The following is a 27,512-nucleotide window of genomic DNA, read 5'->3' as shown; positions in this document are numbered from 1 at the left end:
GAGATGGGCTGTTCCATCGGTGTGTAGAGCTTCTCAGGAACCTGTTAGACAGGAATTGAGAGTGAGAGAAACCTGCAGTGACCTGTATCTAACCGAGGCTTCCTAAAGGCTCCATGTGTGTCAGTGACAGCTTTATTCCATTGGGTCAGTAAGTGCTGTGTGATTGGCTTGTTCTATCAACCAGCCCATGGAGAAATGAGAGGGGCAGGTCCCAGTGTCAGAGTGACAGTAAAATGTCTTGTGATTGGCTCATTCTATTCACTAACAGAGAAATGAGTGTGTGCTGAAATGTCCCAGTGATGTCAGTGTGACTGGACACTCTGTGAGGGAATCCCACCGATCCCAGGTCCCTGGGAGGCTGTTCCTTCTCCTCTCCTCACTTCACATGATCGTAGTGAGTGTGTTCCTGCAGAGAGGGGGGAGCACAGACTGAAGACCCTCGGGATAATAATAATTATTAATAATGGAAAGATAAGGGCTCCAGTACAGAGAAACTGGACTGAACACAGACGGCTTTGAAAATCACAAACTGAGCTGAAGTGGCAGCAAACCAGGATCCCACTGCTCGTGTGGCGATCAGTGTGAATGCAGGGAGACTGCAAATCCCGGGATTCTGCCATTCTCAGGATAGGTTGCTGCGGGGTGTCAGTACGAGCATTAGAAGGGGTGCAGGTTGTTGCACTGATCACTCGTTCCCCTTTGGCTTTCTGATCTGAAATGTCCCCACTGATAAAAACATTCTCTCCTCTTTCATTACAGAGTGACTGAGACTCAGAGAGTCACAGACCCAGATGTTCCAGCGCTCACCCTGAACCTGTCCAAAATATCTCAACTTGTCCAGAAGAGGCTGAATGGATCGGAAAAGTACCACTCAGACATATTGGGAATGATAAGTAAAAACAGGCAGCTTTTCTCCAATTCTGGGCACCACACTTTAGGAGAGATGTCAAGGTTAAGAATTTCAAGAGGTGAGGAGGCACTTAGATTAAAGCCCTCAGGTTAGAGATGATTGCCGTTGGCTGGGCTTGTCTGAGACATGAAGAAACTGTTATTGAATCATTAAAATAAGATTTCCAGGGGGATTACGATCAATATACTGATTGGACTGAAAGAGTAGGAAGGCGGTGTGTACTGAAGACATCTGAATGGAGAAGTGGGGAAGTTATGTTAAACTTGTATCAAACCTTGGTTAGACCACACTTGGAGTGAAACACTGGCTCGGCCACAGCTTCAGTACTGCATACAGTTCTGGTCACCACATTACAGGAAGGATGTAATTCCACAAGAGAGGGTACAGAGGGATGTTGCCAGGACTGGAGAATTTTAGCTGTGAGGAAAGGTTGGACAGGCTGGGGTTGTTCTCTTTGGAACAGAGGAGGCTGACGGGTGATTTAACTGAAATATATACAATTTTTTGAGGGGCCTTGATAGAGTGGATAGGAAGGACCTGTTTCCCTTCGCAGAGAGGTCAATAACCAGGGGACATAGATTAAACTGATTGGTAGAAGGATTAAACGGGAGCTGACAAAAAAAAAATTCACCCAATGGGCGGTGGGGGTCTGGAACTCACTGCCTGAGAGGGTGGTAGAGGCAGAAACCCTCAACTCATTTGAAAAGTACCAGGATGTGCACCTGAAGCGCCGTAACTACAAGTCTACGGGTCAAGTGCTGGAAAGTGGGATTAGGCTGGGTGGCTTATTTTCAGTTGACGCGGACACGATGGGCCGAATGGCCTCCTTCTGTGCCGTAACTTTTCTATGATTCTATACTGTGCACTGTTCTGGTCTCTATATATCTTGGATAGGCCACACTTGGAGTACGGTGCACAGTTCTGGTCTCCATATTATAAAAAGGATCTAGAGGCACTGGATAATGTGCAAAAAAAAAAAATTCACAAGGATGATGACAGGTACAACCTCTCAGTTCTATCATGAAAGGTTGAACAGGCTGGGGCTCCTTTCTCTCGAAAAGAGAAGCTGAGGGGTGACCTGATAGAGGTCTTTAAGATTATGAAGGTGTTCGATAGGGTACAGATAAGGTAGATGTTGCCACTTGTCGGGAGCCCAAAACTAGGGGTCATAAATATAAGATGGTCACTAATAAATCCAATAGGGAACTCAGGAGAATCTTCTTTACTGAGAGTGGTGAGAATGTGGAACTCGCTACCACAAGGAGTAGTTGAGGCGAAGACACAGATACATTTAAGTGGAAGCTGGATAAACACATGAGGGAGAAAGGAATAGAAGGATATACTGATAGGGTGAGATGAAGTAGGAAAGGAAGAGGTTAGTGTGGAGCATTAACACCAGCATGGACCAGTTGGGCCGAATGGCCTATTTCTCTGCTTTACATTCTATGTAATTCAATTGATGTCGAGGACTTGGAGAGGGTGCCGAGGAGATGTACTAGAATGGTGCAGGGATGTGGAGAGATTAGAGAAACTGGGATTGTTCTCTTTACATCGAGTCACATCTTGTCCACAGCACAGAAACAGGCCATTCGGCCCAACTGGTTCATGCTGGCATTTATGCTCCACACGAGCCTCCTCCCTCTCTACTTCATCTCACCCTATCAGGATATCCTTCTATTCCTTTCTCCATCATGTGTTTATCGAGCTTTCCCTTAAATACATCTGTGCTATTTGCCTGAACTGCTCCTTGTGGTAGTGAGTTCCACATTCTCACCACTCTCTGGGTAAAGAGGTTTCTCCTGAATTCCCGATTGGATTTATTAGCGACTATTTTGTACTTATGACCTCTAGTTTTGGACTCCCCCACAAGTGGAAACATTTTCTCTACGTCTACCTTATCAAACCCTTTCACTATCTTAAAGACCTCTATCAGGTCACCCCTCAGCCTTCTCTTTTCTAGAGTAAAGAGTCCCAGCCTGTTCAGCCTTTCCTGACAAGTTTATCCTCTCAGTTCTGATATCATCCTTGTGAATCTTTTTTTGCACCCTCTCCAATGCCTCTATATTCTATTTATAATATGGAGACCAGAACTGTTCACAATACTCCAAGTGTGGTCTAACTAAGATTCTATATAGGTTAAACATCTTTGCTTTTCAATTCTACCCATCTAGAAATGAACCCCAGTGCTTGATTTGCCTTTTTATGGCCTTATTAACCTGTGTCGCTACTTTTAGTGATTTGTGTGTCTGTACCCCCAGATCGCTTTGCTCCTCTACCCCATTTAGACTCTTATTGAACAAGCAGTTTGTGGCCTCTTTATTCTTCCGACTAAAATGCACCACCTCACACTTATCTATATTGCAATTCATTTGCCAATTACAGCCGACTCTGTAAGTTTATTAATGTCCTCTTGTATTTTGACACATTCTTCCTTTGTATTAACCACACCCCCCAATTTGGTGTCGTCTGCAAATTTTGAAATTGTACCCGAATACCAATCATTAATATAAATTGCGAACAACAGTGGTCCCAGCACCGATCCCTGGGGAACACCACTTCCCACCTTTTGCCAGTCTGAGTAACTACCCTTAACCCCGACTCTCTGTTTTCTGTTTTGTCGCCAACTTGCTCTCCATTATCTGCTCATTTATCCTTAGTGCAGAGACGGTTAAGGGCAGATTTAACAGAGGAGTTCAAAATTTTGAGTGATTTTCCTAGAGTAGAGAGGGAGAAACTGTTTCCAATGGCAGGAGGGTCGGTAACCAGAGGACACAGATTTAAGGTAATTGGTAAAAGAACCAGAGGGGAGATTTGGAGAATTTTTTTTACAGCGAGTTGTTCTGATCTGGAATGCGCTGCCTGAAAGGGCGGTGGAAGCAGATTCAATAATAACTTTCAAAAGGGAATCGGATAAATACTTGAAAAGGAAAAATTTGCAGGGCTATGTGGAAAGAGCGGGGAAGTGGGACTAATTGGACAGCTCTTTCAAAGAGCCGGCACAGGCACAATGGGCCAAATGGCCTCCTTCTGTGCTGTAAGATTCTATGATTTCTATTTAACCCTTTATTTTTCCATTGAACCTTTTCTTTCTCATAAGAACATAACATAAGAAATAGGAGCAGGAGTCGGCAAATCGGCCCCTCGAGCCTGCTCCGCCATTCAATAAGATCATGGCTGATCTGATCCCAACCACAAATCTAAAGAACACAAGAAGTAGGAGCAGGACCCGGCCACTCAGCCCCTGGGCCCTCTCCGCCACCCACAGGGCACTGACCAATCCGAGCTCAGCTTCATGTCCAATTTCCTGCCCGCTCCCCATAACCCCGAATTCCCTTTACTTCTAGAAAACTGTCTATTTCTGTTTTAAATTTATCTAATGATGTAGCTTCCACAGCTTCCTGGGGCAGCAAATTCCACAGACCCACCACCCTCTGAGTGAAGAAGTTTCTCCTCATCTCAGTTTTGAAAGAGCAGCCCCTTATTCTAAGATTATGCCCCCTAGTTCTAGTTTCACCCATCTTTGGGAACATCCTTACTGCATCCACCCGATCAAGCCCCTTCACAATCTTATATGTTTCAATAAGATCGCCTCTCATTCTTCTGAACTCCAATGAGTAGAGTCCCAATCTACTCAACCTCTCCTCATATGTCCACCCCCTCATCCCCGGGATTAACCGAGTGAACCTTCTTTGTACTGCCTCGAGAGCAAGTATGTCTTTTCTTAAGTGTGGACACCAAAACTGTATGCAGTATTCCAGGTGCGGTCTCACCAATACCTTATATAACTGCAGCAATACCTCCCTGTTTTTATATTCTATCCCCCTAGCAATAAAAGGCAACATTCCGTTTGCTTTCTTGATCACCTGCTGCACCTGCATACCAACTTTTTGATTTTCTTGCACGAGGACCCTCAGATCCCTTTGTACTGCAGTACTTTCCAGTCTCTCGCCATTAAGAAAATAACTTGCTCTCTGATTTTTCCTGCCAAAGTGCATAACCTCACATTTTCCAATATTATATTGCATCTGCCAAATCTCCGCCCACTCACCCAGCCTGTCTATATCCCCTTGCAGGTTTTTTATGTCCTCCTCACTCTCTACTTTCCCTCCCATCTTTGTATCATCTGCAAATTTTTATATGTTGCACTCGGTCCCCTCCTCCAAATCGTTAATATAGATTGTAAAGAGTTGGGGACCCAGCACCGACCCCTGTGGAACACCACTGGTTACTGGTTGCCAGTCCGAGAATGAACCATTTATCCCAACTCTCTGCTTCCTGTTCGATAACCAATCCTCCACCCATGCCAGAATATTACCCCCAATCCCGTGATTTTTTATCTTAAGTAATAATCTTTTATGTGGCACCTTGTCGAATGCCTTCTGGAAGTCTAAATACACTACGTCCACTGGTTCCCCTTTATCCACCCTGTACGTTATATCCTCAAAGAACTCAAGCAAATTTGTCAGACATGACTTCCCCTTCATAAAGCCATGCTGACTTTGTCCTATTAAATTATGCTTATCTAAATGCTCCGTTACTGTCTCCTTAATAATAGACTCCAAAATTTTACCCACCACAGATGTTAGGCTAACTGGCCTATAATTTCCAGCCTTCTGCCTACTACCCTTTTTAAATAACGGTGTTACATTAGCAGTTTTCCAATCTGCCGGGACCTCTCCTGAGTCCAGGGAATTTTGGAAAACTATCACCAAAGCATCCACAATCCCTACTGCCACTTCCCTCAAGACCCTAGGATGTAAGCCATCAGGTCCAGGGGATTTATCCGCTTTGAGTCCCATTATTTTACTGAGTACCATCTCCTGAGTGATTTTAATCGTATTTAGCTCCTACCACCCCCCCGAGAGTCCCCTGTTTGTCCAGTGTTGGGATATTCTTAGTGTCCTCTACCGTAAAGACTGAAACAAAATATTTGTTCAGCATTTTTGCCATCTCCATGTTTCCCACCATTAATTTCCCGGTCTCATCCTCTAAAGGACCGACGTTTGCCTTAGCCACCCTTTTTCTTTTTATATAACGATAGAAACTCTTGCTATCTGTTTTTATATTTTTTGCTAATTTCTTTTCATAATCTAACTTCCCTTTCTTAATCAAAGAATTCTTGGTGATGTTTCTTCAGTGCGAGGGATTTGAGGGTCGAGTTCCTGCACCTGTTCCCTCCTCACAGCTTGGAATTGGTCCAAGTCTGAGACCCAGGGCCAGAGGGAGTTTTGGTGAATTCAGGGTGAACAGGGAGCAACAGTTTAATGTACAGAAGGGACATCAGATTCATCTCAATTCACAACTGAATCCTCACTGCTGTGTGGAAACTAATGGAGACTTTAATCAGAGCTGTGAGCAGGATGGAACAGTAACAGGAGGGAGAGAGCCCAGGGCACACTCCTTTTTCAGGATTTTTTTTGATTCGTTCATGGGATGTGGGCCAGCATTTATTGCCCATCCCTAATTGCCCTCGAGAAGGTGGTGGTGAGCCGCCTTCTTGAACCGCTGCAGTCCGTGTGGTGAAGGTTCTCCCACAGTGCTGTTAGGAAGGGAGTTCCAGGATTTTGACCTAGCAACGATGAAGGAACGGCGATATATTTCCAAGTCCGGATGGTGTGTGACTTGGAGGGGAATGTGCAGGTGGTGGTGTTCCCATGTGCCTGCTGCTCTTGTCCTTCTAGGTGGTAGAGGTCACGGGTTTGGGAGGTGCTGTTGAAGAAGCCTTGGTGAGTTGCTGCAGTGCATCCTGTGGATGGTACACACTGCAGCCACAGTGCGCCGGTGGTGAAGGAAGTGAATGTTTCGCGTGGTGGATGGGGTGCCAATCAAGCGGGCTGCTTTGTACTGAATGGTGGCGAGCTTCTTGAGTGTTGTTGGAGCTGCAGTCATCCAGGCAAGTGGAAAGTATTCCATCACGCTCCTGACTTGTGCCTTGTAGATGGTGGAAAGGCTTTGGGGAGTCAGGAGGTGAGTCACTCGCCACAGAATACCCAGCCTCTGACCTGCTCTTGCAGCCACAGTATTTATATGGCTGGTCCAGTTAAGTTTCTGGTCATTGGTGACCCCCGGGATGTTGACGGTGGGGGATTCAGCGATGGTAATGCCATTGATGATGGTCATTGCCTGGTACTTGTCTGGCGCGAATGTTACTTGCTACTTATGAGCCCTAGCCTGGATGTTGTCCAGGTCTTGCTGCATGCCGGCTAGGACTGCTTCATTATCTGAGGGGTTGCGAATGGAACTGAACACTGTGCAATCATCAGCGAACATCCCCATTTCTGACCTTATGATGGAGGGAAGGATATTGATGAAGCAGCTGAAGATGGTTGGGCCTCGGACACTGCCATGAGGAACTCCTGCAGCAATGTCCTGGGGCTGAGATGATTGGCCGCCATCAACCACTACCATCTTCGTTTGTGCTAGGTATGACTCCAGCCACTGGAGAGTTTTCCCCCGATTCCCATTGACTTCAATTTTACTAGGGCTCCTTGGTGCCACACTCGGTCAAATGCTGCCTTGATGTCAAGGGCTGTCACTCTCACCTCTGGAATTCAGCTCTTTTGTCCATGTTTGGACCAAGACTGTAATGAGGTCTGGAGCCGAGTGGTACTGGCGGAACCCAAAATGAGCATTGGTGAGCAGGTTATTGGTGAGTAAGTGCTGCTTGATTGCACTGTCGACGACACCTTCCATCACTTTGCTGATGATTAAGAGTAGACTGATGGGGCGGTAATTGGCCGGATTGGATTTGTCCTGCTTTTTGTGGACAGGACATACCTGGGCAATTTTCCACATTGTCGGGTAGATGCCAGTGTTGTAGCTGTACTGGAACTGGATGGAACAGTAACAGGAGGGAGAGAGCCCAGGACACACACCTGTATTCAGGATGGGACAGTAACAGGAGGGAGAGAGCCCAGGGCACACTCCTGTGAGCTGTGTGTTCCCAGTACAGCCAGTGCTGAGATTGTGGGGCTGTAACTGTGAGTCTGTGGGATGTGTTGTGTGCCGGTGAATCCCCTCCATTGTGTCTGGGAGAACGTGTGCACAGTGCCAGGGGCTTTAGTGATTAAACTGACTGCTACTGTGTGTCTCCACTGCAGTGTTTGCACTGAGTGTACAGCACTGGGACCCACACACTGCTATTTAACAGGGATTCTGATCAAAGGCCATTTATTCAACAGGGGATGAACACAGTCTTAGAGGTAATATGGGGCTGACAGTGTCTGGGAAATACTGACACTCCCACCCTGCAGCTGTCAATCATTGATGGGAGTGGAATAACCCTGTCTGACCAATCTCTTCTCTCCTCTCTAGGGCAAAGGTCAGCGATGAGCCTGGATCCAAAGACAGCAAACTGGAACTTGGTTCTGTCGGATGATCTGAGATCAGTAACACGGACTGAACAGGATCAGCCCTACTCACCTCACCCAGAGAGGTTTAAAGACTGTCCCCAAGTCCTCTGCTCCCAGAGTTTCTCCTCAGGATCCCATTCCTGGGATGTGGAGACTGATGGGAAAGACTGGAGAATAGGGATGGTGTGTGGGAGCGCAGAGAGAGAGGGGAGAGAGTCTGGTCTCGGTGTCAGCAGTAAATCCTGGTGTTTAAGTTATGGTGTTGTTTCTCTCACAGCCGGTCACAATTTCCAGTTCACTCTCCTCCCAATGATCCCGTCTAAGAGCCGGATCCGAGTTCAGTTGGATTACGAGGCCAGGACTGTGTCATTTCACCGGGTCACTGACTCACTGACACATTTACACACATTTCAAACCACATTCACTGAACCCGTGTTTCCGGCATTTTATTGTGGGAAAAAAACATCCCTAAAACTGTTAAATTAATCCTGATATCGGAGACTCGGTGACGTTACTTCCGGTTGAGGACTGATGTCACTTTCAGGTCTTCCCCTCTGATGATGTCACTTCCAGGACCGCCCCTCTGATGATGTCACTTCCAGGACTGCACTTCTGATGTCGCTCCCAGGTCTGCCCCTCTGATGATGTCGCTCCCGGCTCTGCCCCTCTGATGATGTCGCTCCCGGCTCTGCCCCTCTGATGATGTCGCTCCCAGCTCCGCCCCTCTGATGATGTCAGGAGCTCAGTGCTTCGCTGCTTTTTAGGATCCGGGGTCTTTGTGATTTTCTTTGTGAGGATCTGTCACGAAAGCTAAAAATAGCTGCTTTTGGTGAGTTTGCTTGTAATTCGTAGCGTTCCAATTAATTGTCTCCTTCAGTTGTAGAATTTTACCACTTTAGTTGCAGAATTGTAGTGGTATTAATCACAGTAGTGAATCAGAATAGTAGCAGGCACAACTGCATTAATCACAGTAGTGAATCGTAGTGGCAGGGCACGACTGTATTAATGTCAGTCGTGAATGGTAGTGACAGGGCACGACTGTATTAATCTCAGTAGTGAATGGTAGTGACAGGGCACGACTGTATGAATCTCAGTAGTGAATGGTAGTGACAGGGCACGGTCCCTTTAAAGTGCTGCTGTGAGAATCTGAGGCTGTGGTTTGAAATTGTTCTTTGACGGTCGCTCCAAACAGCGATGGTGAATCGACAGCCCGAGTTACACTGACTTCAGTGGGAAAGAAAATGGTGCGGGTGTAAAATGGGCTGTCCATTCACGATGCCCGTGTTGCACAAACACCAGAGACTAATTTCACCCCCGGGGTCTTCTGGGCATCGCTGAGAGCTTCTGGGACTGCCCAGGGGGGTAACACATCTGTCTGAAACTAAGTAAATGTATTGATTCATTGGACCAGACTGGGAACTTTTAATCTGTGTTTTATGGGGTGGTGATTTTTAGTTTATTGGACAGTAAGGTTCCTCCAGGGCTCACAACCAACAGGAAATGGGAATATTATAGGATGTTTGACTTAATTAGACACGTGGAGGTGACTGAGTGTGTGAGATATAAACAGGAAAATTGCCCCACCAATTGGGGTCTACAATCAGCGTCCCAGGTGGTCATGGGTGATAATGGGACATTTTGTGACGACCAAAACCAAAGGGTCAGGAAAACGATGTGTGAGTGACTGGTGAGAAACAAAGATCACCTGGGAACAACCCCCAAAGGGCATCAATCAGGAATCAATACACAATCCAGTGAAAGTCAGGAAAGGGGAGTTAACAATCGTTGATTGATAGCTTTCTCTTGGAGATGGTTGTGTCCTTGCTTATACTGAACAGTGAGAAGAATATTTTATAACCTGGGCTCTACCCGAGACATCGGGACCATGCAGGGGGAGATAAGCAAAGACCTCCAGACACCCCCCGATCTGTTGATCAGATAGCCTGAAAGCACAGGAATGGCTTGTATTTGATGTCACGTTCGGTGTGATTTTGGGAAACTGCTGTGTGTATAAATGTGATATTTTGCACGTGAGGCAACTAGTCTGTGGAATGCATGATGGAGATGCCCTGAAGGACGGGTCTCAGACATGCTCAGTCACGTTGACAACACCACTACATGAAATGGTTAATGTGCTCAGGAGAGTGAGGACAGATACTGGATCACTACTGATTTACACTTGGTAATCAAGGCACTGACACATGCTCCATAGAGAAACCAACTAGTTAATGAAACAATCAGGACAGTGTTAAACACACTGGTCCCGATCAGAGGGATTGAAATTAAAGTAAAGACAGACATAGAATTTGGATTTCCAAAATTCAGGGTTGGGTTCCTTTGAGTTAATGATGAAATTGGGAAACTGAGGGCCGGGGAAAAATAATACTGAGCCAGAATTATCCACAAGATGGATAATGGTAAAAAGGAGAGCTGGAGGATCTTTTAAGTCCAAGATTTCTTGATAATATGGTAGTATTTGGGGGGAGCCTAGTTTCTGTAGTTTTCTGTACAATGTATTATGATTTTCTTTGTCTGTATCATGATGTGTGATATTAACCAAATGAAACTTAGATTAGAAGAGCAAATGGCTGGAGATCGGTCTGTGATGCTCACAGGATGAGGACCTGAGATAAGGCCCCAGGATCCCACAAAGGAGGGGGTGGGAGATTGTTGAAGATTAAGACTGAGAAGTAATGAGGGAAACCACTTTCTTAGATTACTTCTGTAGTTTAAAACCCCTAATATTGATAGACTGACAGAGCATTCGAAACAACGTAATGCTGACATTGAAAAGGGGACCTCTACCCCTGGGGATCATGAATGGAGGGAGGTCGTCTATAATGTGGGACAGCATCCTTGTTATTATACAGCTTGTCATGATTGTAACACTTTTCTTTTCCATTTGTCAGATTTGAAAGAACTTTTGTGTAAATGTGACGGTGATTAAACTTCTTGTAACAATGTTTAACCTGATCTGTGGTGAGTGCAATTCAGATTCAATGAATGGGTTAAAGTGAGTTGTTCGACCTCACACTCACTTGAGGGGCGATTGAAGGATTTTGGACTTTCAATACCAGTTATTAAAGGAGCTGAGTTTGGTTAAAAGTATTAATTCAACAAAGGAACGGTTAAACTGACTGTTCAAGACGACATGCTGGGAAGGTTGGCCACATTGGAAAAGTCTCATTCAGCAGATTGTCTCGAAGGTTAAAGGTAAGACAGATGCAAGGCCTTGAAAGTCTGTGAGAAGCTGTTGTAAACATCAGATGCTGTAATATCAACTTGTTTGAACCATAGGAAAGAGAGAGAGGAAAAAGTAACAACAGTATGTTTTTGCCAGCAACAGTGGGAGGGAAGTGAGGGGGAGAGGAGAGTGGGGGGAGGAGAGGGGAGGGAGAGGAGAGTGGGGGGAGGGGAGAAGGAGAGGGGAACGTGGGGCCTGGTTCTCACACTGCCTGTGGGGCACTGTTTATTGTCCTTCCCAGATTTGTACCATCTGCAAATTTTGAAATTGTGCCCTGCACACCCAAGTCCAAATTCAAAAGAGGGGATTGTGAAGTTAGACCCGGGGGTCGATTCTCACTCCCCTCCCGGTCTGAGAATGGGGGTCAGTCGCCTCTCCCCGGTAACCCTGGCGATGGAGCCGGTGCCATTTTGAAAGGGGCCTCCCGCCGGGTGTCCAAATCACCGCCTGTTTCAGGTGATCAGCCCCTGTTAATATGGAAATCGGGGTAAATAGGCCCCCGATGGCCATTTTAGTCCGGAGCCTGCGCTGTGCTCACTCCGACCAGCTCCACGGGCGATGGGACCAGAGGCCCGGAAAAGGGAAGTGGCCAATTATGTTTGTGTGTCATGGAGGAGCTGGAGGGACCCACAGAAATAATCTGGGCTGCTGCCTCCCCGGGACCCTCACCCTCCGCGATCGAACCGCCAATATGGGAAGAGGAGCAGGGGAGTTCTCCCCGGTGACCTGGGGCCAATATTTATCCCTCAACAAACATCACGAAAAAACAGATTATCTGATCATTTATCACATTCCTGTTTGTGGGATCTTGCTGTGCGCAAATTGGCTGCTGCGTTTCCTACATTAAAACAGTGAGTACACTTCAAAAGTGCTGAATTGGTTGTGAAGCACTTTGGGACGTCCTGAGGTTGTGAAAGGCGCTATATAAATGAAAGTTCTTTCTTTCTTTAATGACTGGGCCCAGAGCTGGGGGGGTTTCAGATCTGATTCTCGCTCAGAGTTAAATGATTGTGTTTGTTTCCCTGGTGAAGGACAAAAAATGCCGTCAGATTTCAGATTCCGCTCTGCCCCCGAGTCGCGGCCTCAGCTCATGTTTCCCGCTGCGTTTCTCAATTCTCCCAGTTTTTATTTTGATAGATCGGGCCGTCCAGGATCTAATTACCTCGAGCTCTGCTCATTTATCCTCACCCTGTTTACACATTTTAACGCTGTAAATCCTGTTAAATTAGCAGAGCTGGGAGTTGCGGGATTGGGATGAATTCAGACGGTGTGATTCCAGCCCCAGTCCTTCGATATCCCGGGGATTAATCTCACTCCAATTATCATCATTCACTCTGCGTTAAAACATTTTCTTTTTGCTGTTTCTATTTGTTTCAATCCCCTTCCCTCTCCCTCCCAGCTGCTCCTTGTTGGTCTGAGGTTCCACAGCTCTGGTCACCCCCTCACCCCCCCCCAGTACCTCACCCCCAAGGGGCCAGTGTTCATGTGATGGTGAATGTCAGCTGGATATTTGACCTTGGGGGGAATCCTGTCTCCAACCAGTGGTTGAAGATGTCCCATAAACAGCGATGTGATAATGACCGATAATCTGTTTTATGATGTTGGTTGAGGGATAAATATTGTCCAGGACACGGGGAGAACTCCCTGCTCCTCTCCCAATAGTGTCCGTGGGATCATTGCTGTTTCTTGCTGTGCATCAATGAGCTGCCTCATTCCCTCCATTCCAACAGTGACTACACTTCAAACCCACCTCATTGTGTGTAAAGCGCTTTGGGCCGTCCTGAGGCGGTGAAGAGTCAGTTCCTCAGTGTCTCTCCAATGGAGCCGTTACTCAGTGAGATCGCAGGCTGCTCTTGTTCCTCTTTGAGTTAAATTGTATTTGGGTCTATTTGATTGAGAGAGAGAGAGGGCCCAGACCGAGTGCTCACTGCTCCCCAAACCTTCCTTCCCAAAGGCTGCGATCAGGTGTTGAGTCACTGGGAGCCGGGCGGCGAGGATTTCAATGTCTGACCTGGACATCCAGCAGCTCTCAGACTGCGATTAATCGGCTGATGCAGAAACCCCGGGTCCCGGGGAATTCACTCGGTGACTCCGCCATTTTCCCTCCTTCAGATTCTCCGACTCTCATTTCCCGCTCAATCCGCCCCTCGCGCTCAACACACGCACAGTGCGCAGGCGCCGGGCCCGAGTCCGTGTGGGGGGGGGGACAGAGTCCGTGTGGGAATGGGGGGGGGGACAGAGTCCGTGTGGGAATGGGGGGGGGGGGGGACAGAGTCCGTGTGGGAATGGGGGGGGGGGGGGACAGAGTCCGTGTGGGAATGGGGGGGGGGGGGGGGACAGAGTCCGTGTGGGAATGGGGGGGGGGGGGACAGAGTCCGTGTGGGAATGGGGGGGGGGGGGGACAGAGTCCGTGTGGGAATGGGGGGGGGGGGACAGAGTCCGTGTGGGAATGGGGGGGGGGGGGACAGAGTCCGTGTGGGAATGGGGGGGGGGGGGGGACAGAGTCCGTGTGGGAATGGGGGGGGGGGGGGGGACAGAGTCCGTGTGGGAATGGGGGGGGGGGGGGGGACAGAGTCCGTGTGGGAATGGGGGGGGGGGGACAGAGTCCGTGTGGGAATGGGGGGGGGGACAGAGTCCGTGTGGGAATGGGGGGGGGGGACAGAGTCCGTGTGGGAATGGGGGGGGGGGACAGAGTCCGTGTGGGGGGGGGGGGGGGACAGAGTCCGTGTGGGAATGGGGGGGGGGGGACAGAGTCCGTGTGGGAATGGGGGGGGGACAGAGTCCGTGTGGGAATGGGGGGGGGGGACAGAGTCCGTGTGGGAATGGGGGGGGGGGACAGAGTCCGTGTGGGAATGGGGGGGGGGGGGACAGAGTCCGTGTGGGAATGGGGGGGGGACAGAGTCCGTGTGGGAAATGGGGGGGGGGGGGGCAGAGTCCGTGTGGGAATGGGGGGGGGGGGGGGGGGACAGAGTCCGTGTGGGAATGGGGGGGGGACAGAGTCCGTGTGGGAATGGGGGGGGGGACAGAGTCCGTGTGGGAATGGGGGGGGGGACAGAGTCCGTGTGGGAATGGTGGGGGGACAGAGTCCGTGTGGGAATGGGGGGGGGGGACAGAGTCCGTGTGGGAATGGGGGGGGGGGGACAGAGTCCGTGTGGGAATGGGGGGGGGGGGACAGAGTCCGTGTGGGAATGGGGGGGGGGACAGAGTCCGTGTGGGAATGGGGGGGGGACAGAGTCCGTGTGGGAATGGGGGGGGGGACAGAGTCCGTGTGGGAATGGGGGGGGGGACAGAGTCCGTGTGGGAATGGTGGGGGGACAGAGTCCGTGTGGGAATGGGGGGGGGGGGACAGAGTCCGTGTGGGAATGGGGGGGGGACAGAGTCCGTGTGGGAATGGGGGGGGGACAGAGTCCGTGTGGGGGGGGGGGGGGACAGAGTCCGTGTGGGAATGGGGGGGGGGGGACAGAGTCCGTGTGGGAATGGGGGGGGGACAGAGTCCGTGTGGGGGGGGGGGGGGACAGAGTCCGTGTGGGAATGGGGGGGGGGGACAGAGTCCGTGTGGGAATGGGGGGGGGACAGAGTCCGTGTGGGAATGGGGGGGGGACAGAGTCCGTGTGGGAATGGGGGGGGGGGGACAGAGTCCGTGTGGGAATGGGGGGGGCCACAGAGTCCGTGTGGGAATGGGGGGGGACAGAGTCCGTGTGGGGAATGGGGGGGGGGGACAGAGTCCGTGTGGGAATGGGGGGGGGACAGAGTCCGTGTGGGAATGGGGGGGGGGGACAGAGTCCGTGTGGGAATGGGGGGGGGGGGGGGACAGAGTCCGTGTGGAATGGGGGGGGGGGACAGAGTCCGTGTGGGAATGGGGGGGGGGGGACAGAGTCCGTGTGGGAATGGGGGGGGGACAGAGTCCGTGTGGGAATGGGGGGGGGACAGAGTCCGTGTGGGAATGGGGGGGGTGGGACAGAGTCCGTGTTGGGAATGGGGGGGGGACAGAGTCCGTGTGGGAATGGGGGGGGACAGAGTCCGTGTGGGAATGGGGGGGGGGGGGGGGAACAGAGTCCGTGTGGGAATGGGGGGGGGGGGACAGAGTCCGTGTGGGAATGGGGGGGGGGACAGAGTCCGTGTGGGAATGGGGGGGGGACAGAGTCCGTGTGGGAATGGGGGGGGGGACAGATGTCCGTGTGGGAATGGGGGGGGGGGACAGAGTCCGTGTGGGAATGGGGGGGGGGGGGGGGGACAGAGTCCGTGTGGGAATGGGGGGGGGGGGACAGAGTCCGTGTGGGAATGGGGGTGGGGACAGAGTCCGTGTGGGAATGGGGGGGGACAGAGTCCGTGTGGGAATGCGGGGGGGGGACAGAGGCCGTGTGGGAATGGGGGGGGGGGACAGAGTCGTGTGGGAATGGGGGGGGGGGACAGAGTCCGTGTGGGAATGGGGGGGGGGGACAGAGTCCGTGTGGGAATGGGGGGGGGGACAGAGTCCGTGTGGGAATGGGGGGGGGGGACAGAGTCCGTGTGGGAATGGGGGGGGGGACAGTGTCCGTGTGGGGAATGGGGGGGGGGGACAGTGTCCGTTGTGGGAATGGGGGGGGGGGGACAGAGTCCGTGTGGGAATGGGGGGGGGGGACAGAGTCCGTGTGGGAATGGGGGGGGACAGAGTCCGTGTGGGGAATGGGGGGGGGGGACAGAGTCCGTGTGGGAATGGGGGGGGGGGGACAGAGTCCGTGTGGGAATGGGGGGGTACAGAGTCCGTGTGGGAATGGGGGGGGGGGACAGAGTCCGTGGGGGCCTGAACTCAGTGGTGAAATGTGGTCCTGGGGTTTCAGAAGACATTCGACAAGGTTCCACATGAGAGACTGTTCACAAACATGAGAGCTCCTGGAATTGGAGGCAACCGATTGACATGGGAGGGAATTGGTTCGGAGGCAGGAGACAGATGGCGTCATGGATGCGCACGCACGTTTCCTGCGTGATGTGCGCCAGACGCCATCTTGGTCTCGGAGTTTGTGCAGGCGCAGATAACGAACGCTGGAATGGGGGGGGGGGGGGGACAGTGGGGAGAAAATGGCTTCAATCAGTGTGAAACGCTGGTTTAAAGTGATGGACACCATTTTGGGACCTAACGCTGAACTCAACGCACAGTCTTCACCCCGACCATCTGAACGTGTCTTCGGTGCCTGGAGGACCCCCCACCGGCGCTATTTAAAGGGACCATGCAGGATTTACAGGTTAGTGGCTGGATTATTGCCTCTGGCTGCTGAGACATTTGTAACTGTTTTTGGAGGTCTCCTGGACTTCAATACTCGGACGTGGGGACATAGCCCAACATTTAGAGCCAGGACGTGCAGGAGTGAAGTTAGGAAATGCTTCTGCACGCAAAGGGGTGCGAGATGTTTGGAACACTCTTCTGCAGACGGCAGTTGATGCTCGCTCAATTGTGAATGTTAAATCTGAGATTGATTGATTTCTGTGAACCAAGGGTATTAGGGGATATGGGGCTCAGACGGGTATATGGAGTTCGGTCACAGGTCCCACCATGATCTCATTGAATGGTGGAACAGGCTCGAGGGGCTAAATGCCACGGCCACTTGCTGCCTCTTGATATGCGCCACCTTCTCCTGCAAGAAAGCGGGACGTGTGTCTTGGTGATGTGCCTGTCATGGTTGAATAGCTGCCAGTGGGTGTGGCCTGTGAGTTGTGGGTGGGCGGCTTGAAACAGTGGTAATGTGTAAGGGTGAGAGGAAGCATCTGATTGGAAGAGTTGAGTATTGATGGGAAGAGTTTATTGGTGTGTGGGTGATGGGGGTGTGGTGTGTGGAGCAGTTGGTCGGAGACACCACTTGACAGTTGACCTCACTCACCTTGACCACTCATGTCAAAGCATTGAACTTCTTCCTGCACTGCATCCATGTTCATGATGCTGTGCGCCTGGCATTGACTTCGTCCCCCGCTGCCTCCCACTGCCTTTTGGATATATGTCTGGAGAGCCTCTTGCCCCCGCGGTTATAGGATGTCCCTCCTTCTGTCCACCTCTTGCACCCAAGGTCTGTAGTGCATCAGCAGAGAACCTTGGTGCACGCACTCTCGCAGGCCTGGTACCAACTCAGATCGGCAGATTGGTGAGGTCTGGTGTGCAGATTGGAGGATGTGCGATTTATTACTGCGCAACCTTGATTCAATATTTTAACATAACTCATTAGTGTGTAAACATAGGGATGGGATCTGCATCTGTGTTTTATGTGTGCGATGTCTGGTCTCCGTTCAGACTCCGAGCAGACAGTAGACTGTTATTTTCAGCAAATAACAGGTACCAGCTACCTTTAAGAGATTTCGAAGAACATCCTCCCTTTAAGAGATTGAGCACCTTCTGGTGGTGGAAAGTGCGAATTGCATTGATTCCACCCGCAAGGCCTGGAATGAACGCTGATTGCAGGAGAGTCCTCGGGTGGGCTGAAACTTGTGTCCTGCACAGGGGTCATTGGGCTCGGGGTAACAGCACATCACACTACCTACGCCCAAAAACGGCCCCGATCCAATTTTTCTCCCCTCATGATTTTGAAAACCTCTGTTAAACCTCCACTTAACTTTCTCAATTAAGGAGAACCATCCTCGCTTCTCCAGTCTCCACACGTAACTCCCTCAGTCCTGACCCTCCGACAGTGCAGCACTCCCTCAGTCCTGACCCTCCGACAGTGCAGCACTCCCTCAGTCCTGACCCTCCGACAGTGCAGCACTCCCTCAGTACTGACCCTCCGTCAGTGCAGCGCTCCCTCAGTCCTGACCCTCCGGCAGTGCAGCGCTCCCTCAGTACTGCCCCTCCGACGGTGCAGCGCTCCCTCAGTACTGACCCTCCGACGGTGCAGCGCTCCCTCAGTACTGACCCTCCGACAGTGCAGCACTCCCTCAGTACTGACCCTCCGACAGTGCAGCACTCCCTCAGTACTGCACTGTGTGTGTCGGCCTGGATTATGAGCTCATTGACGTCAATGCAGAGTCACCGATTCCATCCCTCTCCCTGGCCACTGTCTGAGGCTGAACCAGACCATTCGCAACCTTGGAGTTCTATTTGACCCTGAGATGATCTTCTGACACCATATCCACTCCATCACCAAGACCGCCAACTTCCACCTCTGTAACTTCACCCATCTCCACCCCTGCTTCAGCTCATCTGCTGCTGAAACCCTCATCCATGCATTTGTTACCTCCAGACTTGACTATTCCAATGCTCTCCTGGCCGGCCTCCCATTTCCACCCTCCGTAAACTTCAGCTCCTCCAAAACTCTGCTGCCCGTATCCTAACTCGCACCAAGTCCCGTTCACCCATCACCCCTGCACTCGCTGACTGACATTGGCTCCCAGACAAGCAACACCTGAAATTTAAAATTCTCATCCTTGTGTTCAAATCCCTCCCTGGCCTCGCCCCTCCCTATCTCTGTAACCTCCTCCAGCCCGACAACCCTCCGAGATCTCTGCACTCCTCCAATTCTGGCCTCTTGCGCATCCCCGATTTTAATCGCTCCACCATTGGCGGCCGTGCCTTCAGCTGCCTGGGCTCTAAGCTCTGGAATTCCCTCCCTAACCCTCTCCGCCTCTCCCCTTTTCTCTCCTCCTTTAAGACGCTCCTTAAAACCTGCGTCTTTGACCAAGTTTTTGATCACCTGTCCTAATATCTCCTTATGTGACTCTGTGTCAATTTTTTTTTGATAATCGCTCCTGTGAATCTCCTTAGGACGTTTTACGATGTTAACGGTGTGATATAAATGGAGGATGTTGTTTTTGGACTGCGGTGAGTTATTGCAGGAGGCCATTAATGTTCATCCTGTTCTGATCGATTTACGGGCACATCACATCTTCACTGTATCTGTGTTGTTACCAGGGCAATCGTCCAGATTGAGATAAAGCAATAAACATCACGATAAGACATTTATTCCTCTGGCCCCAGACATCACAACACTTCAATATTAAATTAAATGACCAGATTTCTGTAACCGGCTGCTCTCTGTGTAGGTCGAGGGCATCAGATCGTAACAGATAAACTGTTGTAATGGAGAGAACGGCTTTAGTGAAGTGTGATTGAAGGTTTCCCCATCTCTGGAACCCCCTCCAGCCCGACACCCCTCCCCATCTCTGCAACCCCCTCCAGCCCGACACCCCTCCCTATCTCTGTAACCTCCTCCAGCCCTACACCCCTCCCCATCTCTGTAACCCCCTCCAGCCCTGCACCCCTCCCTATCTCTGTAACCTCCTCCAGCCCCACACCCCTCCGTATCTCTGTAACTTCCTCCAGCCCTACACCCCTCCCCATCTCTGTAACCCCCTCCAGCCCTGCACCCCTCCCTATCTCTGGAACCCCCTCCAGCCCGACACCCCTCCCCATCTCTGCAACCCCCTCCAGCCCGACACCCCTCCCTATCTCTGTAACCTCCTCCAGCCCTACACCCCTCCCCATCTCTGTAACCCCCTCCAGCCCGACACCCCTCCCTATCTCTGTAAACCCCTCCAGCCCTACACCCCTCCCCATCTCTCTAACCCCCTCCAGCCCGACACTCCTCCCCATCTCTGTAACCCCCTCCAGATCTCTGTAACCCCCTCCAGCCCGACACCCCTCCCTATCTCTGTAAACCCCTCCAGCCCTACACCCCTCCCCATCTCTCTCACCCCCTCCAGCCCGACACTCCTCCCCATCTCTGTAACCCCCTCCAGATCTCTGTAACCTCCTCCAACCCAACACCCCTCCCTATCTCTGGAACCCCCTCCCGCCATACACCCCTCCCCATCTCTGTAACCTCCTCCAGCCCTACACCCCTCCCCATCTCTGTCACCCCCTCCAGCCCTACAACCCTCCCTATCTCTGTAACCCCTTCCAGCCCGACACCCCTCCCCATCTCTGTAACCCCCTCCAGCCCTACACCCCTCCCTATCTCTGTAACCTCCTCCACCCCGACAATCCTCCCTCTCTCTGTAACCCCCTCCAGCCCAACACGCCTCCCCATCTCTGCACCCCTCCCCATCTCTGTAACCTCCTCCAGCCCTACACCCCTCCCTCTCCCTGTAACCTCCTCCAGCCCTACACCCCTCCCTATCTCTGTAACCTCCTCCAGCCCTACACCCCTCCCTCTCCCTGTAACCTCCTCCAGTCCTACAACCCTCTGAGATCTCTGCGCTCCTCCAATTCTGGCCTCTTGTGCATCCCCAGTTTTCATCACCCCACCATTGGCGGCCGTGCCTTCAGCTGCCTGGGCCCTAAGCTCCTGAAATCCCTCCCTGAACCTTTCTGCCTCTCCACCTCTCTCTCCTCCCTTAAGATGCTTCTTGAAAACCAGCCTCTTTGTCCAAGCTTTTGGTCACCTGTCCTAATGTCTCCTTCTTTGTTTTGGTGTCAAATGTTTTGTCTGATTTACACTCCTGTGAATTTCCTTGGGACGTTTTACTCCGTTAAAGGCGCTATATAAATGCAGGTCGTTGTGCGTGGAATTACAGGGCCCAGCATGAATCCTGAGATCCCTGGGCCCTACATTGTCCCCTCAGTGTGTTGTATCTCTACACGGCCCGAGCTGGGACTGTTTCCTCGTTCTGGGGGCTCTGTCCCGCAGGGCTATAAACGGCAGAGTAACTGAGAGGGACGGAGTGATCGCAGTGGGGGAAGGGACTTCTCAATCTCACAACACAGGGGAATGACCTTCCTTTTAACACCGTCAGACCTCTTTAAAATGGACCCGTGCTGGAGGGAGTCTCAGGGAATTGGTCTGATTCTTCCTTTAAGTGGAAGGAGTTTTAATTTGTGTCACTGGTTGACTTGATGCAGGACTGGAATGAGCTGCCTGGATATTCACAGAGTGAGCAACGTTATATTGGGAACTCGCAGGGCAAGGCAGCGATTGGAGCAATAACTCTGTGTTGTGGGACATTCAGATCATTATCAGCTGTGAATAGAAGAGTGAGGAGCCCCCGAGGGAGGGGAAAACCTGCCCCCAGGAGAGTTGGACCATCAATCGGGGGCTGTGTGTAATTCAGGGCACTGGCTCGGTCTCACTTTCTAATCTCACTCACAGGGAAACACCTGGGTTTCCTCCGTCCTCTGATTAATGCTTTGGGCCTGAGACACTCTCCTGTTTATTGGACTATCGATATCAGTAGAATTGTGTTTGCCTTTTAATGAGGGTCTAATCTCGCTGCTCCCTCTTGGTTCCAGAAAGTCCTCTGCGTGTTGGGAGCGATGCGATTCCTCCCTCTTCTGCTCCAAACAGGAGAGAAATAACAATCCCATTAAACGCTGATATTCCCATCTCTCAGGGACAGAAACACCGGCAGAGATGTCGGTCCCGATGGGCTCAGTTTCTGCTCCAGGTTCTGTTCCGTTTGTCAGTCGGTGAGAACTCGTTCACCAACAGTGAGCCGCTTGATATCAATCAGCGCGTCTGATTGACCGGTTATTGGTCCCAATTGTGTCATTAGTATCCCGGCCGGCCCTGGGTTTAATCACATTGATTGATCACCAGAAATATCAGGCAGAAGGAGAGTGCCAGAAGGAGGCAGTAATAAGGGGTTAAATGTGTGTGGAGTTTCCTGTTGTCTCAGATGTTCCTGTTCACACACTGAGCTGTGTTTGAGGATCTGAGATATCAGCGGGGGTTGCACTAAATCCCATGGTTTGTGGGACCCGGGTTCACACAATTAGAAATTAATTACTCCGATCAACAGATCGCAATTAGACAAATGTGGCCGAGAGACAGAACTGAGCATCAAAGGGAGAGAGTGGAGCCCACGGATTATGGGATGTCCGGGAGTTCAGGTTTTAATTCGCTGCCAGAGGGAGAAATCTTTTTGAAGGAACAAACTTACAGAAAATGTGAACATGTTCCCTGTTGTTCAGTTTAACCAGAAACTTTAAACAGATTATTGAGGGTCAGCGGGGCCCAGATTAAAACAATCTCAGAATATTTAAATGTCTCGGAGCTGTGATATTTCAGCTGGTGAACACGGGACGGTTTAATTTAAATGGAAGGACGGAGACAACGGGAGCAACAGATCGGTTCGTGGCCAGAAACGGGAGGGAACGGATTTATGCCCCGATCTCTCTGCAGCCGGATCCACACAGCTGCTGCTCTGGGCGTTAGTTCCACTGCAGCAACTGGCCCAGGATCCTTCACAGGACCCCCCAAACCCGCTCCCCCTTCACCAGGACCCCCCAAACCCACCCCCCTTCACCAGGACCCCCCAAACCCGCTCCCCCTTCACCAGGACCCCCCAAACCCCCTCCCCCTTCACCAGGACCCCCCAAACCCGCTCCCCCTTCACCAGGACCCCCCAAACCCCCGCCCCCCTTCACCAGGACCCCCCAAACCCGCTCCCCCTTCACCAGGACCCCCCAAACCCCCACCCCCTTCACCAGGACCCCCCAAACCCGCTCCCCCCTTCACCAGGACTCCCCAAACCCCCTCCCCCTTCACCAGGACCCCCCAAACCCCCCAACACCCCCCTTCACCAGGACCCCCCAAACCCGCTCCCCTTCACCAGGACCCCCCAAACCCGCTCCCCCTTCAACAGGACCTCCCAAACCCGCTCCCCCCCCTTTCAACAGGACCTCCCAAATCCGCTTCCCCTCTTCAGGACCCCCCAAACCCGCTCCCCCTTCACCAGGACCCCCCAAACCCGCTCCCCCTTCACCAGGACCCCCCAAACCCCCTTCACCAGGACCCCCCAAACCCGCTCCCCCTTCACCAGGACCTCCCAAACCCCACCCCCTTCACCAGGACCCCCCAAGACCGCCCCCCCACACCTTCAACGGGACCTCCCAAACCCGCTCCCCCCTTAAACACCTGCTCCCCCACCTAAAACACACCGTCCCTCCATCCGCCCCTTAAACACCCCCACCCTCTCTCTCCCCCACCTTAAACACCCCCTCCCACCTTAAACACCCCTCCCTCCATCCCTCCCTCCCCCACCTTAAACACCCCCTCCCTCCGTCCCTCCCTCCCCACGTTAAACACCCCCTCCCTCCGTCCCCACCTCCCCACCTTAAACACCCCCTCCCTCCGTCCCTCCCTCCCCCACCTTAAACACCCCCTCCCTCCGACCCCACCTCCCCACCTTAAACACCCCCTCCCTCCCCACCTGAAACACCCCCTCCCTCCGTCCCTCCCTCCCCACCTTAAACACCCCCTCCCTCCGTCCCTCCCTCCCCTCACCTGAAACACCCCCTCCCTCCCCTCACGTTAAACACCCCCGTCCCTCCCTCCCCTCACGTTAAACACCCCCGTCCCTCCCTCCCCTCACCTTAAACACCCCCCTCCCTCCCCCACCTTAAAGGTGGGAGATGAAGAGACCGAGTGTAATGTATCCAAGTTTGCTGACGATACAAAGCTCGATGGAAAGGTAAGCTGTGAGGAGGACACAAAGATTCTGCAAAGGGAGTGGGCAAGCAGGTGACAGATGGAATATAATGTGGGGAAATGTGAGGTTATTCACTTTGGTGGAAAGAATCGAAAAACAGAATATTTTTTAAATGGTGAGAAACTATTAAATGTTGGTGTCCAGAGAGACTTGGGTGTCCTGATACAAGAAACACAAAAAGTTAGCGTGCAGGTACAGCAAGCAATTAGGAAGGCAAATGGCATTTTGGCCTTTATTGCAAGGGAGTTGGAGTACAAGAGTAAGGAAGTCTTACTACAGTTGTACAGGGCTTTGGTGAGACCTCACCGGAATACTCCGTACAGTTTTGGTCTCTTTATCTAAGGAAGGATATACTTGCCTTGGAGGTGGTGCAACGAAGGTTCACTAGATTGATTCCTGGGATGAGAGGATTGTCCTATGAGGAGAGGTTGAGTAGAATGGGCCTATTCTCTCTGGAGTTTAGAAGAATGAGAGATGATCTCATTGAAATATATAAGATTATGAGGGGGCTTGTCAGGGTCGATGCTGAGAGATTGTTTCCCCTGGCTGGAGAGTCTAGAACGAGGGAGCATAGTCTCAGGATAAGGGATCGGCCATTTCAGACTGAGATGAGGAGGAATTTCTTCACACACAGGGTTGTGAATCTTTGGAATTCTCCACCCCAGAGGGCTGTGGATGCTGAGTCATTGAATATATTCAAGACTGAGATCGATAGATTTTTTGACTCTCGGGGAATCAAGGGATATGGGGATCGGGCGGGAAAGTGGAGTTGAGGTCGAAGATCAGCCATGATCTGATTGAATGGTGGAGCAGGCTCGAGGGGCCTCATGGCCCACTCCTGTTCCTATTTCTTATGTCCTTATGTTCTTACAGACTGTCACATTGCGGACTGTCACATTGCGGACTGTCATATTACAGACAAACAGCAGTGAGTCTGCAGATATTTCCCTTTATGGTCTTTAGGATCGTGGGGCAAAATTCAGTGTAATACAATTTCACTTTAATATCACATCAGATTCCCTTCCCATCTTTGTTCTCAGTGTAATCCACTGTAATCCCCACCCCCTCCCCTGAACTCTCCCACCCCCTCTGCCCAGACTCGACTGTAATCACCACCCCTCCCCCTGAACCCCTCCCCCCTGTGTCCAGACTCGGCTGTAATCACCACCCCCTCCCCTGAACTCTCCCACCCCCTCTGTCCAGACTCGGCTGTAATCCCCACCCCCTCCCCCTGAACCCCTCCCCCTGAACCCCTCCCCCGTGTCGACATTTGATTGTAATCGTTTTTTCATTTTCTAAATAAGATAATCTGTGTATTTATAATAATCCACAGATACATTGGGAGAGAGAATTGAGGCAAACTTCCATCTTCTTACAAACACAAATAATCTCATCGAAACGTTTGCTCCATTATTGCCCCTTATTATCCTGGACCATTATATTAATGTGTGTATTATATTAAAATGGGGGTTGAGATTGGGGTTGGGGTTATTGCCCCTTATTATCCTGGACCAGCCTTGTCCTGTATTATATTAATATTGGGGGTGAGATTGGGGTTGGGGTTATTGCCCCTTATTATCCTGGACCAGCCTTGTCCTGTATTATATTAATATTGGGGGTGAGATTGGGGTTGGGGTTATTGCCCCTTATTATCCTGGACCAGCCTTGTCCTGTATTATATTAATATTGGGGGTGAGATTGGGGTTGGGGTTATTGCCCCTTATTATCCTGGACCAGCCTTGTCCTGTATTATATTAATATTGGGGGTGAGATTGGGGTTGGGGTTATTGCCCCTTATTATCCTGGACCAGCCTTGTCCTGTATTATATTAATATTGGGGGTGAGATTGGGGTTGGGGTTATTGCCCCTTATTATCCTGGACCAGCCTTGTCCTGTATTATAACTTTACTCGCAGTGACCCTGGATACTGAACCCACGATTAGAATCTGATTTCTTTCCACATTTAACGAGAGGTGGAATCCTGAACTCTGCTCCCTGCAGTTCCACAAATCAATGTGGCCATTTTCCAATGACGGGGAGATTGGTCGGAAGGAGTTCCCGAGCTGTAAAACCCAAGGAGTAAAGTGAGAAAGTGTGGGAGCCGCTTTGATCTGAGGTTTCTATCGGGGAAAGGGGGCTGGTTTGGAATGCTGGAGCTCTCTGATCTCAGGCCCATCATTAGATTAGTGAGGGGGAGAAATCTTTCATTCAAAAATACCAGGAGAAATTAAACAGAAAACACATTCCGGCCTCTGAGACCAAACAGGGGACAGAAGGAGCAAAGATTGGGGCCATCGAGACCCAACTTATTACTGAGATTTAATATTTGGGGAAAGAGGATCAGGTTTTTATAATCCTGTGATATCGGAAAGGATTAGATATTGGAGGGGGGATTAGATCAGTAATTTTGATAAGGAATAAAATTAATTGTGAAGAAGTGATGGATATTTATTGGGGGTGAAGAGGATTTAATTATTTTTGGAGGATTAATTTTCTGGGCCGATGTCCCTTGTGTTGATGATCCACAGACAGTTTTAGATATCGTTTCCTGCCCAGCTCATTGCCCCTTTACACTGCAGTTATGCTGTGATGCTGATTAAATTTACCTTCTGTCGATGTAATGTAAAACTAGTGTGATTCTAATATTACAATCGAGCTGTACGATGTCTTTAACAGACAGGGGACGTTTGGAAACAATCTTTCACAGAATTTTCCCATCACAGCAAAACATTCAGTGATTTTAAATCCAATCTTCTGACGTCACGAAGAAATATCAGATGAGAGATTAATATTTTGGAAAGCTTGTTTCTAAACATTGCCCGAGGATTAAACATATATCTGTGTAAAAGGGAAGGGCTTTTGATCGAGGTAACCTTGCCTCTTCACAAAGTGGAGTCAGTGCTGATTGTAAATCTTCCAAAACTCTCCTCTGATTTTGTGCTCAAGTTTCTGGAGTGGGACTTGAACCCATGACCTTCTGACCCAGAGGTGAGAGAACGACCCACTGAACCACACTGACACCTCAGGGGATTTCCCCTCTGAATTGTCCTCTAATGTTGAGTGTGAATCTGTCACTGGCCATTCTCAGAGGGGTCAGGACCTTCACTGGTCAAAGGTTTCCCGTCCTCTTCTCTGAGCCTCTGACAGCGAGACTCCAGGATAAAAAGGTACTTTGTCTCTCAGGCCCCAAGTCCTGGGTTCATAGAATCATAGAGCGGGTCCAGGACTGGTGTGTGTAGTCTGAGCTCCCTCTTCATTAAACCTCCCCCAGTGTGTCCCCGGGGACAGAGATACTGAATCATAGAGTGGGCCCAGGACTGGTGTGTGTAGTCTGAGCTCCCTCTTCATTAAACCTCCCCCAGTGTGTCCCCGGGGACAGAGATACTGAATCATAGAGTGGGTCCAGGACTGGTGTGTGTAGTCTGAGCTCCCTCTTCATTAAACCTCCCCCAGTGTGTCCCCGGGGACAGAGATACTGAATCATAGAGTGGGTCCAGGACTGGGGCTGAGGACACAGAGTGAGGGACCCAGGACCCTGGCCTTTTATAACACTCGACATGGAACGATATAATGGCTGAATTTAAAGTAAGGAGATGGTCCACATTCGATACAAACAGTT

At 50.9% G+C, this 27,512-nt stretch overlaps 1 protein-coding gene and 1 long non-coding RNA gene across 3 annotated transcripts in view; one reads left to right on the top strand and one right to left on the bottom strand.

The window, feature by feature from the left end:
* The window catches only part of LOC137309127 (E3 ubiquitin/ISG15 ligase TRIM25-like), a 30,919-nt gene extending 19,689 nt beyond the window's left edge, over positions 1 to 11,230 (top strand). The window contains exons 5-6 of one of the 2 annotated variants that reach the window (XM_067977418.1): positions 760 to 893; positions 8,225 to 11,230. In XM_067977418.1, the coding sequence (XP_067833519.1) occupies positions 760 to 893; positions 8,225 to 8,748 (658 nt within the window). In that variant the 3' untranslated portion in view covers positions 8,749 to 11,230. Of the gene's footprint in view, positions 1 to 759; positions 969 to 8,224 lie in introns of both variants that reach the window. The other variant, XM_067977416.1, reaches the window with a different exon arrangement.
* On the bottom strand, positions 8,683 to 13,681 carry LOC137309128 (uncharacterized). The gene is made up of 2 exons (XR_010959759.1): positions 13,257 to 13,681; positions 8,683 to 9,072 (listed from the first exon to the last, which is right to left on the bottom strand). It is a non-coding gene; the product is annotated as an uncharacterized lncRNA (long non-coding RNA).
* Positions 13,682 to 27,512: the final 13,831 nt, after the last annotated feature.

The sequence above is a fragment of the Heptranchias perlo genome, unplaced genomic scaffold, assembly GCF_035084215.1.
Source record: "Heptranchias perlo isolate sHepPer1 unplaced genomic scaffold, sHepPer1.hap1 HAP1_SCAFFOLD_148, whole genome shotgun sequence".
Classification (NCBI taxonomy): Eukaryota; Metazoa; Chordata; class Chondrichthyes; order Hexanchiformes; family Hexanchidae; genus Heptranchias; species Heptranchias perlo.
Note: the sequence above shows the minus strand (reverse complement) of the source record. Positions and strands in the feature narration are given on the sequence as shown.